This window comes from Choloepus didactylus, chromosome 1, assembly GCF_015220235.1.
Source record: "Choloepus didactylus isolate mChoDid1 chromosome 1, mChoDid1.pri, whole genome shotgun sequence".
Lineage (NCBI taxonomy): Eukaryota > Metazoa > Chordata > Mammalia > Pilosa > Megalonychidae > Choloepus > Choloepus didactylus.
Window position 1 is genome coordinate 49,408,700 of NC_051307.1, and position 17,014 is coordinate 49,425,713.

The following is a 17,014-nucleotide window of genomic DNA, read 5'->3' on the forward strand; positions in this document are numbered from 1 at the left end:
ACAGCTTAAAAACAGTTGTTGTATTAGATAGAATACAACCATTTCTCACTAATTAGAATCTGTTTTAAATTCTAATTTTGAAATCTTCATTGAAATTTCTCTTGTTTAGATTTAAATTATATCTAAATAATCTATCCATATTTACTAATTTATCTGATCGGATCTCAATTTATAAAACCTAGTTAATCTCACTTAGTTCACTTATAAAATACCTTTTTTATCTAGAACATATTTTATGAATTACCAACTCTTAAAGTGTTATGCCTTAAATGTAGATAATATATTATAGAGTTAGTTTCCTTTGTAAGTTCTAAATGATGACCATCCTATTATTTGTAACCTCTTTTTCTCAAGTAAATTCAATAGCAATAGATTAAAATAACAGACTCCAAAGAAAACAATAAAAAATTTGAGACCCTCTTTTGCATTGTGAAAACCAGAGATGAAAAAATCATGGATAGTTAATTGATTGAACTGTTAGATAGTTATCTGAATTTTAGTATCCATAAATTTTATGGCACATACCACCAATTTGGCTAATCTTTACTTCTAGCTGTTTTATATTCCATGTTCCAGTATCCTTTGAATAATCGAAGAATGCATATGTTAAGATCTCCTAAAATTGGCAAGTCACATTCAGAAATTACTTATATTAATTTCATTGCTGATTTTCTTGTTTTATGGGTTAGTATGGTTTTATTCTTGAGAAACATTTTTAAAAGGGGCATTTTACAAGGGAAAAAAACTGGCCTCCATTTTCTATCTATACTATATTTGATGGAGTATTATTCAGATGAATATAATGGTTTTCAGAAAGGTACAGGTTCTAGATAACACAAAATAAAGCAAATGATTGGTACAGGGATTTCATTTTCCCTATTTCCTAATGAAAATGAATCCCCTTTTTCACAATTGATGTCTAAATAAAAGGCCAAAAAGTAAATTTATCAAGCTGGGAACTTTGAAACAATTACTGTATGATGTCAAATGTTGCCATTCACTTGTAGGAGTGAAAAACAGATACTGATGCTTGGACATATGGTCTTTTGCTAATTGCTTATTTGACCAGAGTTAAAAATCAAGATGCTAAAAGTAAACCATCTTCATATGTAATTGTTGGAATAACCTCTCCATTTTACTCTTATGTTAAATAAAACATTATATCTATAATATAACTCTAATGTGTGTTTGCATGTGTGTGTGTGTGTCTGTATGATTTCACAGATGAGAAAACTCTCTCCCAGTTTTCTCATCCATTAAACGGGGATAATAAAATAAACTTATGATTTTGTTGTGATCATTTGGCACAAAATTAAGACTCAGTTTTTTAAAGTTTTTCAGGACACATAGGGATGAAATAAAGCTAGTAGTATTTAGCATGTAACAGTGATGGGGGTAGATTTTGTATTTGACAATTCATTTTCTTGACCCAATTGTCATATTGGCCAAGGTGTTTTTCATCAAATTGCTTTTAGCCAATTTGTTTTTAGCCACATAGGGCATCAAGAGGAGAGGATGAGAGGATGGTGAAGAGATAAGCAGGAGGCAGAAGATGAATCAATAATGATTTGTAATGTTATCTCATCTACCTGGGCATTTTTAAACACTTAGAGCAGTTCTCTTAAAATGAATTAACAATTAAAAGCACCCACTATTAAAAAATCTCTTTGAATGACAGCCTAGAGAAAACTCTGTGTTTAGTGCATTTTCATACATTGTTTGGTTTGTAGGACAATTTTTCATATTACCTGAAAAAGTATTATATATGTACATATAAAATCCCAAACAATAGAGGATTTCTTAATCCTCATCCTTGTTGATATGGAATAAAGGGGAAAAAAAGATCCAGATAACGTTTTGTTTTGACTTCATTAAAAAAACAGGTATTGAGTTCTTATGAATCAAATGACATGGCTGATTTTGAGAGGCTGTTTCTCAGATCCAATGGAATCCTATTTTAACCTATTTTCTGATAGCAAATAATTTAATATTTTATAATCTGTAATATGTTTAGTAATCTCAGGTTCTTTACGTGAAGTTTTAATGAAATAATTTTATTGTGTGTTCTTATATGTGATAGCCCTGGAAGATATTTGCCTTTTCATTAATTAAATACATATATTTTGAGATTCTAATGAGCAAACTATTTTGTTAACAGATGAGGAATGTATTATTTTCTACTTTAGATATTGTGAGAGCTGTAAAGTAAACAGTATGCCCATCTCCTCAAACTATTTAGGAAAGCTTACCATGAAACAAGAAAATATTATAAAAATTAATAAACAAGAAGTACATGTGCATATAAGCATAATATTTATTCATTTTTAATGATATTAAAGTAAATTCTACTTTATGATTATAGTAATCACTCTCCAGGCAATACCATTTCCCTCAGTGATTAATGCAGCACCATTGAGTTTTCAGAAGATTTTTTTCTTAATTTGACTGGTCAGGAAACATTTTCCCTGCTGAAAAACAGGTGTAAACATCAATACTAAAGATAAGAGAGGGATCTCATGCTGTTTTCTGACATCTCCAGTGTAGAGAATTCAGCTGGTAAAGTCTGCAGATTGAGCGGGGCTATTTATCAGAAATAAAGCACTAGAAAATTTTTGGTCTGACTCAAAGACTTTAATTGAGAGAATGACAGGAAGCCTTTTAATGACAAAATAATCTGCCAAACACTCTGAATATATAGGGGCTGTGTGGCAAACATGTGAAATCAAGCCCCAGCATAGTAATTACAGGTAATTTGTGAACTGTTTCTAATTTCCTTACTGTGTAAATTATATGCTTATTGACTTGAGACATGATTTGACTTTGAGGATCTCGCTGAGGTCCTCTAGCTTGACACTAGTTGTATTGTTTTGTGTTCTCTGTGCTGCTCTTCATATTTTCAGCTGGTTCTGGATAAAAGGAAGGAAGATTTTGACATTAAACACTAAGCTTTTCTTTTTGTTTGTTATTTTCTCTGTATTCGATTCTACTGTTCAGCAACTTTGACTAATTATGGATTGGAGGCTGAATTCTATGGCTCAAGTCTATGTTCAATAACCTTTCCTGGGTCTGCCATGTGAAAATAAATCTTAAACCTCTCAGAATATTGGGTTTCATGCTAGTTGACTCAATACTTGTTAAAGACTCCTAGGTACTGCAAAATTGTTAGAAGGCGTTGCCAGCTAATCAGGGTAAGAATTGCAAGACTTTAAGCTGTACATTAACACTGTTTGTGAGAAAACAGAAGCAAAATAATAATAATAATTGGCTTCTACTTTGTTTCTAAATATTAATGTCCTCTTATTTCCTATCAAATTTTCCTAAGAGGAAAAAAAAGCATTTAACATGCATATGCTCGTTCATCGTTAACATTTCTTTAATCTTATATGGTGGTGTTATTTGTGTTTATTTCTGTATGTGTGTTTCTTTGTTTACTTCTCTGACAAAGCATGGTTGTTTTTTTTTTTATCTATCTGTATTTTGCTACTGCATGTAAACCTTTTAAATGGCTCAGCGAATACACAAATTCTCGTCATTTTTAATTTCACTCAAATATTACAAAAATTTTGCTTATTTGCAAACATTGCTCTAAGTTTTCCTTTCCCTTTGTGTTGAAGCATAAAAAAGAAGTGAAACAAAAATGACGGAACTGTATGGTACAGTCAGTATTGTACCTAATACTGTCGTTAAGCCTATAAAAGTTAAACCTAAATAAGATAAATGTATTTATAATTTGAATCATCTGTGTTTCTCTTTTGTTTGCATGATATGATTTTGTTCTATATTTTGTTTTTTTCCACTCACCAGATGTTCCCAACACTTTGCTTCCCACTACTATCATCCCCTCCCTTACCACTGCAACAGTTACAACCACTGTAGCCATAACAACCAGCCCAACCACATCTGCAACAACCAGCAGCATAAGAGGTACAGTATGCTTCTTTGTTATGGCCTGGAAAACACATTAAATGGATCTTTACAGGTTTTTTTTTTTACAAGCATAGAAAAATTGAGATCCAATTTTATTTAATTACAAGAAGTAGTTAAGTCACCTAAATTATTATCAGTTAGGGTTATTGGAATAGTGAGACAGGATGGTGCTTTGATGCTCTTTTAGTGTCATTGATCACTACAAAGTTTGCTCTACAAAGTTGGGTGAACTTTAAAATGTGAATATGTGGCATTGTTTTTGCCTTGCTTTGACAAAATAGAAACAGTGAAGTAAGATGTTCAAGAATGAAGAAGTAGCTTTTGCTTTTTAAAGATGTTAGTTTGATGTTAATGTTCTCCCTCTGAAACCAGAATAAAATTCTTACAATGTTGAGTCCATTCTAAAATTGAAATAATCCCTGAGTCATTATAAACTATTTGCCATATAGAAACTTCAGATAAATATTCAACATATATGTGATCCTAAAGTGATTTGCTGAGTGTATCTATGTATTCTACTACCAGTATGTTCTAAAAGAGAATGTTCTAAAGTTGATCATGATGATAGAAATTGATATTTGGCCCCATGAGTAGTTTCTAATATCAGTTTACAGGTAAGCATTTTTGCTTCAAGGACAGCAACCTTGAAGAAATTAAAGTTATCCTTAGTGAAAGAAATAATTACATGGTGGTTGAGAAATTAAAAAACAAAACAAAACATTCCTAAGTAGTCATTGTTAGTAGATTATGAAAAAGTAGAGAAAGTTGTTTGAAGACAGTGTAGAAAATGCTTAAACTTAATTTTAGCATAAGACATATTCACAGAGTATTTGTCATATTTAAGTCTGTCTTTTCCTTCTTATCTGTGTTTTGTGTCATGTTGGCTATACTAACGTGTTAAACTTAACAGTTTCACTTGTAAAACTGGGGATTTTACATTAATGTATATAATTAAGTTTTACTAAGGACATTATTTTCTTTCACCTGCAGAAGTTGTCCAATCAGATATTGTGCTTTTCTTGTGACTTTTATTAATTCTTGACATTAAATTAAGTTTCTAGTTTCGACTAAACAGTTATTGTGGTATTTCTTTCTCTTGTCCCAGAAAAAAATATTCTGTTACCTCAAAATTGTCTAATTTTAATAATCATGTCAACCACATTCTACAATGCATGAAACTGGTAATTTAATAAGCTTGGTGATATTAGCAGCAAGAATTTCTCAAAAAATACCTTAGCTTATTTTAGTATTGCTAAACAAGGTTTGTTCATGCTAATTCTACAAATGAGAAGAGATTAAAGTTTTTACTCGTAATAATTTATACAAAAATAAGAGCATACATGTAATTAAAATGAAAAAAGCTAAAAATATATTTTATAATATGATATTAAATAAAACACATTTACAGTTCTACTTTGCTTTAATTTGTTATTTTGTCTGAAGGTTGTCACAAACTTAAATGAAATGTGATTGTTGCATATCAACAATCTCTATGATAGTGTTAGATTCTGACTATATGAATAAAATCATTTTGATGGAAAAGGAGGGGGCGTATTGACTTCATTGAAAAAAAAATTCCATTTATAACAAAAGCCCCTAATCAATTTTTCTTTTCTTCTTCAGCAAACATTATTCAAGTGCCTAAAATGTATAGCACTATGCCGGGCCCTAAAATTATGGGCATTAAACTTCTTGCATCTAAAATCACTAGCTATTAAATAATTGCCTTTCTCCCCAACCAACTAGTGTTTATGTTTAATCTTTAAAGAATAGTATTCATGTTTTTTTTCTGAGAAAATCTTTCATACTTCTTTTGAAGCAAGACACTAGAAAAAAAATGTATTTTTATATTATTGTGGCAGCTTAGAGTAAAATAAGAGAAAAAAGTTTCAGAATGAAGTTAACAACATTCTTTTATGCTAGTTCATATGACTCTTATGTGGAACCTGACCAGGTGCATTTCAACTTATCTGTTAAAAAGGAATCAATTTTCTACTTTTTCAAGGTAAATTAATTTTTTTCAGAAGGTTTTTGTGAACTTTACTTTAGAATTCATAACTGAAACTTATACTTGACAAAGTGGAAACCTACAAAAAATCCTTAAATTTTAATGTAAATCTATTTTTGCCTGTGCAGAACTATACATGCCTGTAAGTATAGAGATGAGCCAATAGAAATAGAGAAATCATCCTAAGAATTGTGATCAAATTGTTTATGCAATCTTGTAAAAATCCATGAAATGGTAAAATTATAATTTTAAGTTAATAAAAGCAATGCCATTTGTCTAGTAATCTAAACAATACTATTAATTATAATGAGTTCAATTGCAATGGAACTATGTTTCAGAATGGCACTGCAAAATTGAAACAAAGGAATTTTTTTAAAAACTTAAAATATCAAACTCTCTAGAACTAGAGCAATAATAAACACAAAATTTAAATGTAGTTCCTTAATTTTTCACAATTTAATTTCACACTAATTTTGTTACTTATGTTTAAGAATGCAATATTAAGTGAAATATTTTAAATCGTTCATGTAGAATAGAATTACTTTTAGCACACAACTACAATGAATGTAGCAACTATCTGGAAATTATAGGCTTGGGTCTTTTAGTTGATATGCTACCATTGTCTTAAGAAATGATCTTAATCATAAAACTTAATTATTTAAATGTAAACTTAGGGACCTATTTGGCCATTAAATATAATTCTGAAACATTGATTTCTGAAATATCTTAATGAATGATTACTTTTATAAGTAACTACTTTTCCTCTCTAAAGACTTTTAGAAGCAATCTTATATGCAGAGTTGAGCTATACCAATTGAAAATGGAAGTTGCTTAAGTGTTTACTATGTGCCACTAAAGAACATGACATAGAATTGTAAAATTCCACTCATATTTAATGTGGGCATTTTTAATTAACCACAGATGCCTAAAATGTAAATTATGAAATAGTATCATTTGCATACGCTTTCCTTTACCTCAAAATTATTTCATCTCTTTGGTCTTAAAATAAAATAAACTAAATAAACAAAAAAATTCGCACACACGTACTTAAAAACCACTGCCTGGAACATTTATTTAATTAAATCAGGTTAAAAATCTGGCCTATTCTTCTATTCTCTGTATCTTTTATATCAAAAGAAACTCCAGTCTACATTTGTTTTGTTTTCACTTGTCTTCATTATTGTGTTCCCTTCTCTCCCTTTTTGATTTAGATATGTAAGAAAATAGGATAGAGATTAAAAAAAAAATACATTTCAGAACAAAGGAAACAAAGACAACACTGAGAAAGAATGAATGGAGTAAATTCATTATAGCTCTGAATTAGTCACTATAATCACATGCAAATAGAGCATTTAGAATGGTGAAATATATCATCCTGACACAGTTAAATCCCAAAGTGTGCAAATCAAGAAGTTGTTTATGAACTGTATTATGAGTGTTTAGCTATTAAAAATATTTCTGGTTTTATTGGTAGTTATAAAACACAATTTGCATGGTGTCATGAGCTTTTAAAAATTAAGGGTCAATATATTGTTCTTTTTTTTTTTTAACTAGGCAAATTTAAGTAATAATTTTGTAACCAGATGGTCCATACAGAGAAACCTGCTTATCTGAAAAAAAGGCAGGTTTCTACAATTAGGCTGTAATGTAGGTAAATTTCCACTAATCTTAAAAAACAAACTAACAAAAAACAATTATATGAGGTTTACTCTACTTGTATCTTACATATGTGAAACATAGTTCATAATGAAAACATGATACTATAAATGCTTCTTACTTGGAAAGATACTATAAATCCTTCTTACTTGGAAAGAACAAGTAACAAGGATGCTGTATAGTTAGAGGCACCTGTTCTAGTTTTCTAATGCTGTTGCAATGCAAAACACCAGGAATGGATTGGCATTTATAAAAGGGGGTTTATTTGGTTGCACAGTTACAATCTTAAGGCCATAAAGTGTCCAGGGTAACACATCAGCAATTGGGTACCTTCACTGGAGGATGGCCAATGATGTCCAGAAAACCTCTGTTAGCTGGGAAGGCACGTGGCTGGCATCTGCTTCAAAGTTCTGGTTTCAAAATGGTTTTCTCCCAGAATGTTCCTCTCTAGGCTGCAGTTCCTTAAAAATGTCTCTCTTAATTGCACCTAGGGTATTTATCCTCTCTTAGCTTCTCTAGAGCAAGAGTCTGCTTTCAATAGCCATCTTTAAACTGTGTCATCTGCAGCTTCTGTGCTTTCTTCGAAGTGTCCCTCTCGGCTATAGCTCCTCTTCAAAATGTCACTCACAGCTGCACTGAGTTCCTTCTGTTTGTCAGCCCATTTATATGACTCCACTGATCAAGGCCCATCCTAAATGGGTGAGGCCACACCTCCATGGAAATTATCTCATCAGAGTTATCACCCACAGCTGGGTGGGGCATATTCCAAAGAAACACTCAAAGAATTACAATCTAATCAATACTGATAATGTCTGCCCACATAAGATTACATCAAAGATAATGGCGTTTGGGGAACACAATACATTCAAACTGGCACAGCACCTGTTAAATTATTCTAGACAGCAAAGAGCGCTGAAGTTATTCTTTATATTCTAGAAGCTCTTATTTGGAATAAGAGTATATAACCCTTGTTATATATGAACATTTCCAAAACAAAATGGAGCATTTGTCTCTGGCTTGATTGAAGTTGAACTCTGGCAAAGATCAAAAATCGTTAAATATTTGCCTATTTCTTTTTGGCATTTGGAAAATGTTTGAAGAAAACCTATGCTCATATTTTCTTTCCAATACCAGCAGAACATTTAAGCTCTATTCTGTTTTCTAAGAGCACTCCTGTGGCTTGTGCAATGTAAGACATCAAACATTCTTTTAAGAGTTTAATTTTAAGATTGTTTATTTCTTTGGCCTAGATCAACTTAAATTTTTGTCCCATTAGTTTACATTTCTTTTAAGTAAACAGGTTACTAATATTGTTTTTACCTCTATTAATATGGAGTGTCTCAACTGATTTTATAGTAATAATCTTAGATTCAATATACTCTAATAATAAACTGCATGTAAAACAGCTTCTAAGAAAGAAAAAGGAATTTTCCATAGTAGAGTATGTACCATTTACTTAAATTTACTCTTATGCAATATATATATAGTATATATATGCAGGTATTAAATTAAAAATTTATTGCAATTATTGTATTCCAGAGAGCTCCTTGCTTACCAAATAGCAAGGGTAAATTCAATCACATGTTTTTTGGGATGATAATCCATTTTTTATTTGGAAAACATGGACAATATATGAATAAACGTATTTCCAGGAAATCTTTAAAATTATTTTCAAAATCATTAATAAACTAAACTGGTTGTATCTTTGTAACTAACCAATGAATTAAATTTATGAGCATTGCCTTTGAAGCTGAAAAGATTGCCAGCACTGCCTTAGCTTCTTTGACTCTCTACTTGAAACCAAGTTAATCTCCTGTGTAAGCTTGGTAAAACACCAAATTGATACTATTTATACCAACTTTGGGATAGAAAGTGACCTTCACTTTAGCTGGAACTTTCTGACAGGATAATAAATAAGAGCAGATGCCACAAAGCATGACTTCTGAGAAGGTTCTAATATAATCTATTAACTTCGGGAAGTTCATGGAATTGCAGTAAGTGTTCAGATAATTATAATATTTTAAAACATCACTTGCTTCAATAATGCAGTAGTTTCTTATTTCTCTAGATTTCAAATAATTTCCCAGTAGCTTTCTATATTCATTTAAATTAAGCTGTCATTAGAAAATTAAAAGCTACTTGATGCAGAGTATGTATAAGGTGATTACAAGGCAAGGAGACAGAGTTTTCTAAATGGCTTGTGAAATAAGTGCATAATGTTTGTAAAATTTTGGTATCAGTACTGCTTATGCTGATGCTGGAATAATACTTAAAAATAAGAAATATCTTTACAAAATGGTTAAGAAAAATGTCTAAGAAAGAGAAATTTCCCAGTAGGTCCACTAGGTTTAGATGATTGAAAAAAAAATCCAAAACCAAGATCACTGATTTATAACAATTTCACAGTTAACATTTTGAGTTCAACAGTTTTAAAGAAGACAGTAGAATTACTGTAGAATTACTGTAAATGCTAACAAAGATGTGTAAGAACAGAAATCAAATTTTTTTCACCAATATTTAAATATTTACATTAGTATAAAGGGAATTCTGGTTGAGGAGTTTGGTATAATAAATGGGAACACTTAAATTAAGTTTAGTTATTGTCCTAGTTTGCTAATGCTGCAGAATGCAAAACACCAGAGATGGACAGGCCTTTATAAAACGGGGGTTTATTTCACTACACAGTTACAGTCTTAAGGCCACAAAGCATCCAAAGTAACACCTTCACCGGAGGTCGGCCAGTGGTGTCTGGAAAACCTCTGTTAGCTAGGAAGGCAGCTGGCATCTGCTCCAAAGCTCCGGCCTCAAAACGGCTTTCTCCCAGGACGTTCCTCTCTAGCAAGCTTGCTCCTCTTCAAAACATCACTCCCAGCTGCACTCTCTTCCTCCCCCCGAGTCAGCTCATTTATGTAACTCCACCGATCAAGGCCCACCCCGAATGGGTGGGGCCACGCCTCCATGAGAACATCTCATCAGAATCATTGCCCACAGCTGGGTGGGGCACATTCCAAGCAAATCCAACCATCACCAAAACGCCTGCCCCACACAAAACCACAAAGATAATGGCATTTGGGGGACACAATACACTCAAACCGGCACATTCCACCCCCTGAACCCCAAAATGACATTATCTTTCCAAATACAAAATATATTCATTCCATCACAATATCACAAAAACTTAAATCATTTCAATAACAAAAGTTAAGTACAAAATCCCATCAAAATCAATTTAGACGTGGTCAGTCCTAAGGCATAATTTTCCTTTAGCTGTGGATCTGTGAACCTAGAACAAGTTAAGTGCTTCCAATATACAAAGGAGAGACATTCATAGGATAAACATTTCCATTGCCATAAGGAGAAACAGTAAGGAAAACAGGGTTAACAGGAGCAAAACAGTTCCTAAAACCCACAGGACAAAGTCCATTAGATTTCAAAGTCCGAGAGTCATTTACAGAACAATGTTGCATCCTTGGGGCTTGAGAGAGTGGGAGCCTAACCCTTCCCAAGGGCCTTTTCTGCAGCCCGTTCCTCTCCAAACACTTAGGTGAGTGCTCCAACATTTCCACACATTGGGGAGACCACCTTCTCGGCCCCACCCTCCTCAAACATCGGGGCAGCTCCCGGATTCCCTTCCATCTCCGGGTCACACGCTCAACCCCTTCAGAACAGTGTGGTGGCAGCCAGGCTCTCCCCAATTCCCTGGAAATGTGCTCCACCCTCTTTGGGACCTGAGGTGGCAAAACTCTTCCAGAGCATCGAGGCGGAAAGCCCGCCCTCGACCTCCAGGGCAAACTCACCCTTTCCATGCATGTGGGCTGCTCTGCTCTCCCAGCCCTAAACCTCTTGACTCCAGACCTCAACCTCCATGGCTCTGTCTTTGAAGAGATTTTTCCTTTAATTTTTCCCTTGTCTGTCTCCTCCAGTCCAGACCGGCAATGGCTCCGTCTATAAAGATCTCGCAAAAATTCTGTTGGCTTTGCATGAAGCATGCAGGGGTCAAAGCCATCAGACAATAGGAGTTTCCACAAATCCTTTCTGCTTAACTCCTTATCCAATCTTGGCTTGTCCTCAGGTTGGGCTGTAGCTTCTGGGATTCTACCCACTGGAAGCCCGTAATTTTCCAAGCCATCAACTTCTGGTTTCTTTGAACCCAAGAATTCAGTTCTAAGTTTCTCTCTCTCTGCTCGCATTTTACTATAAGCTGCAAGGAGAAGCCAGGATACGTCCTCCACACGTAGTCTGGAGATCTCCTCAGCTAAGTATTCCAAGTTGTTGCTTCCAGATTCTTCCTTCCATCTGACACCAGGACTCAATTTTGCCAAATTCTCTGCCACTTTAAAACAAGGATCGCCTTTCTTCCAGTTTACAACACATTCATCATTTCTGTTCAAGTCCTCATCAGAAGTATCTTTAGAGTCCATATTTCCACAAACAGTCTCTTTAAAGCAGTTTTGGCCTTTTCTGTCAAGCTCCTCACAACTCTTCCAGAAATTCCCCCTTATCCATTTAAAAAGCTGTTCCAACATGTTTGGTATTTGCAAACTCAGCAGCAAAAGCACCCCACTTCTCTGGTACCAAAATCTGTTTTAGTTTGCTAATGCTGCAGAATGCAAAACACCAGAGATGGACAGGCCTTTATAAAACGGGGGTTTATTTCACTACACAGTTACAGTCTTAAGGCCACAAAGCATCCAAAGTAACACCTTCACCGGAGGTCGGCCAGTGGTGTCTGGAAAACCTCTGTTAGCTAGGAAGGCAGCTGGCATCTGCTCCAAAGCTCCGGCCTCAAAACAGCTTTCTCCCAGGACGTTCCTCTCTAGCAAGCTTGCTCCTCTTCAAAACATCACTCCCAGCTGCACTCTCTTCCTCCCCCCGAGTCAGCTCATTTATGTAACTCCACCGATCAAGGCCCACCCCGAATGGGTGGGGCCACGCCTCCATGAGAACATCTCATCAGAATCATTGCCCACAGCTGGGTGGGGCACATTCCAAGCAAATCCAACCATCACCAAAACGCCTGCCCCACACAAAACCACAAAGATAATGGCATTTGGGGGACACAATACACTCAAACCGGCACATTCCACCCCCTGAACCCCAAAATGACATTATCTTTCCAAATACAAAATATATTCATTCCATCACAATATCACAAAAACTTAAATCATTTCAATAACAAAAGTTAAGTACAAAATCCCATCAAAATCAATTTAGACGTGGTCAGTCCTAAGGCATAATTTTCCTTTAGCTGTGGATCTGTGAACCTAGAACAAGTTAAGTGCTTCCAATATACAAAGGAGAGACATTCATAGGATAAACATTTCCATTGCCATAAGGAGAAACAGTAAGGAAAACAGGGTTAACAGGAGCAAAACAGTTCCTAAAACCCACAGGACAAAGTCCATTAGATTTCAAAGTCCGAGAGTCATTTACAGAACAATGTTGCATCCTTGGGGCTTGAGAGAGTGGGAGCCTAACCCTTCCCAAGGGCCTTTTCTGCAGCCCGTTCCTCTCCAAACACTTAGGTGAGTGCTCCAACATTTCCACACATTGGGGAGACCACCTTCTCGGCCCCACCCTCCTCAAACATCGGGGCAGCTCCCGGATTCCCTTCCATCTCCGGGTCACACGCTCAACCCCTTCAGAACAGTGTGGTGGCAGCCAGGCTCTCCCCAATTCCCTGGAAATGTGCTCCACCCTCTTTGGGACCTGAGGTGGCAAAACTCTTCCAGAGCATCGAGGCGGAAAGCCCGCCCTCGACCTCCAGGGCAAACTCACCCTTTCCATGCATGTGGGCTGCTCTGCTCTCCCAGCCCTAAACCTCTTGACTCCAGACCTCAACCTCCATGGCTCTGTCTTTGAAGAGATTTTTCCTTTAATTTTTCCCTTGTCTGTCTCCTCCAGTCCAGACCGGCAATGGCTCCGTCTATAAAGATCTCGCAAAAATTCTGTTGGCTTTGCATGAAGCATGCAGGGGTCAAAGCCATCAGACAATAGGAGTTTCCACAAATCCTTTCTGCTTAACTCCTTATCCAATCTTGGCTTGTCCTCAGGTTGGGCTGTAGCTTCTGGGATTCTACCCACTGGAAGCCCGTAATTTTCCAAGCCATCAACTTCTGGTTTCTTTGAACCCAAGAATTCAGTTCTAAGTTTCTCTCTCTCTGCTCGCATTTTACTATAAGCTGCAAGGAGAAGCCAGGATACGTCCTCCACACGTAGTCTGGAGATCTCCTCAGCTAAGTATTCCAAGTTGTTGCTTCCAGATTCTTCCTTCCATCTGACACCAGGACTCAATTTTGCCAAATTCTCTGCCACTTTAAAACAAGGATCGCCTTTCTTCCAGTTTACAACACATTCATCATTTCTGTTCAAGTCCTCATCAGAAGTATCTTTAGAGTCCATATTTCCACAAACAGTCTCTTTAAAGCAGTTTTGGCCTTTTCTGTCAAGCTCCTCACAACTCTTCCAGAAATTCCCCCTTATCCATTTAAAAAGCTGTTCCAACATGTTTGGTATTTGCAAACTCAGCAGCAAAAGCACCCCACTTCTCTGGTACCAAAATCTGTTTTAGTTTGCTAATGCTGCAGAATGCAAAACACCAGAGATGGACAGGCCTTTATAAAACGGGGGTTTATTTCACTACACAGTTACAGTCTTAAGGCCACAAAGCATCCAAAGTAACACCTTCACCGGAGGTCGGCCAGTGGTGTCTGGAAAACCTCTGTTAGCTAGGAAGGCAGCTGGCATCTGCTCCAAAGCTCCGGCCTCAAAACAGCTTTCTCCCAGGACGTTCCTCTCTAGCAAGCTTGCTCCTCTTCAAAACATCACTCCCAGCTGCACTCTCTTCCTCCCCCCGAGTCAGCTCATTTATGTAACTCCACCGATCAAGGCCCACCCCGAATGGGTGGGGCCACGCCTCCATGAGAACATCTCATCAGAATCATTGCCCACAGCTGGGTGGGGCACATTCCAAGCAAATCCAACCATCACCAAAACGCCTGCCCCACACAAAACCACAAAGATAATGGCATTTGGGGGACACAATACACTCAAACCGGCACAGTTATTTTTCATCTTAGAAAAAAAGAGGTCAACTCCAATAGTCCCAGGATTATTAAATTCAACTCATTATTCAGCAGAGTGTTTAAGGGGAAAGCAATTCTGAACAAACATGAGAAATGGTACTCAATTTATAGCATTACTCAGGATGTGAGCAAGAAACTGATGGCAGTCTCCTAGGGGTGTAGCTAAAGAGGGTCTGGTAAGGAGACTTTTAAAGGTAGGGGAAGATTTGTGTGAATAAATAAGGGATGGAGAAGCACATTGGAACTAGTACCAGTGAGATGGTATTACCACTACTGGACCTGAAGGGAAAACTGAAGTGAATGGTGTTTTCCTAGCCAGAGAAGAATTGGAGCCAAAAAAGGGAAGTTTGAAAAGAGCAGTAGTCAGAAAAAAAAGCCAGAAGTAGAACCTCAACCAGATAGAAACATTGGGAGAGGAGGGATTGAGTACAGGACTTCTTTCTTCTCCTGCCTTCCAATATTCTTCTGACCACTGAATCCAGTTGGAAATCAGAGTTCACAAAATGTAAGTGAAGCAGTGCAGAGAAGTCAGCCTCCCAGAGTACATAGCAGGACAAAAAAGATGGTGGAGGATGCATTGGAGGACCAAATGGAGAATGAACAACAGACCAATGTTTAGAATGCCATCCAATTTGTTCACTCAGATTTTCATATTTTATTTTAGTTTTGGGTTTGTCCTGCGTATAAGCAGACATATGACAAGTATATTATAGAAAACTGGCTATGGAGTCTAATGGTGGTGATAAAAATGGCAGCCATCCTGGTTCATCTTGATATATCATTTCCCTTTTCATGTTACAATTGGAAAGAGACAAACACTATAGATGGGAGGAGGCAGATTATGAAATTTCATGGGGCTGTCTTTGTTATTAGATACAAAAACATCTAGAAAATCTATTTTACCCTGTAGATAACCCATTTTCCAATAGAGCACCATTTGAATTTTTGGGTGAAAAATACCTATCTAATTCATTGAGTAGTGAATTTCTGTAATTGTGTAGATGGAAACTATTTCTTTTGACTTGAATTAAGTGTCTTGAGAATCTTGATTTCAGGGGAAAAATCTTTACAAAATGAGCTAGCAGTAAGATAGTAATAAACTGACTGAGATTTATCCTATTAATTTTCTATTAATGGAATTTTAGTGTCACATGGACAAATAATTTTGAGTCCTGAGATAATAACTTTTTGGGAAAGAAAATCACTTTCCTGAGAGAAGATTTTAGAAATAGCAATCATAGCCCTTAATATCTAACATTATTTATCTGCCTTTGATGTTTTCAAAGTGTGTATTATTAATTCAGTTAAGTTGACAGATAGGAAACATGTAAAATAAAAACAATTCAGCTTGCTTTCACTCTGCAATGCACCTACTTGTCTATGTCACAGTCCTGTCCCTTAGCATTTTACCACTGACAGGCCAGAAAGCTATGTTTGCAATGGGCTAATTAAATACTTTATATAAAGATTAAAGATGGTAACCTAATTTTTCTGATATTTCTAGGTATCTTACTCCCCAGTTTTGAGTTAGCTGGAAATTTGAGCACTTTATCTCAAAATTGTGTTTTAGGGAAGTAAAAAGCAAATCCTCATACACTTTTCTCTTAGTCCTGCCAGATTAAATCTAGATATGTTCAATCTCAAATTCAAGTCAAAAGAAAGGCATGTACAACTGAAAAGGGAGTTCTAATAATCGGTTCATTTTACTCTTTCATGTTTATGTTTATAATGATCTGATTCAAAAGTGGGCAATATATCAAAGTAGGATTTTTCCATGGTAATATATCAATGTGGAATTTTTAAGGTAACATTTTTAATGAAGTGGTGCTTTACTAAAAACTAAAATTAGTATACAGCACAATCTGAATGTGTAGTTAACTGTTTTACTGGGTTAATAAAGAATGCCATTATCTGTACTGGGCATGAGAAGGTGAAACAAATTGCTGGAGGGAGATGGGGCAGAATATTTTGGTTGACTTCTTGATTTAAACTCCGTGAGTGTGATCTTGGACAAAGTCGATTCTCTCTGTAACCCCAGTGGGCTACATGATCTCCAAGATGTTTCTGAATTCTTGTCTTCTATGAAATATGATCTGAATATTTGACCCTCCCATGAGGATTTCAGAGAGCAGTACACTTTCTGCTCTATTTCAACCAGAATTTGTCAATAAAATTTATTACTTAAAATAATTTTGATAATTCCCGTAACATAATTCCAATTAATTTATACTTGAATTTTATGAGAAGGTAAAAGATGAAAGGTTTGGAGTCTAGCCTCAATATAGGACATTTTTGTCACTATTTCTCAGCCATATTCTATATCTTCTCCCATTACTTC

At 35.6% G+C, this 17,014-nt stretch overlaps 1 protein-coding gene across 4 annotated transcripts in view; it reads left to right on the forward strand.

Moving 5' to 3' along the window:
* Window positions 1-17,014, forward strand: part of CADM2 (cell adhesion molecule 2) — a 1,163,401-nt gene that overhangs the window by 1,051,669 nt on the left and 94,718 nt on the right. For 3 of the 4 annotated variants that reach the window (XM_037833793.1, XM_037833802.1, XM_037833809.1), the window contains one exon: window positions 3,805-3,924. The exons of the other annotated variant lie outside the window; for it this stretch is intronic. In XM_037833793.1, the coding sequence (XP_037689721.1) occupies window positions 3,805-3,924 (120 nt within the window). The remainder of the gene's footprint in view (window positions 1-3,804; window positions 3,925-17,014) is intronic. 4 annotated transcript variants of the gene reach the window in all.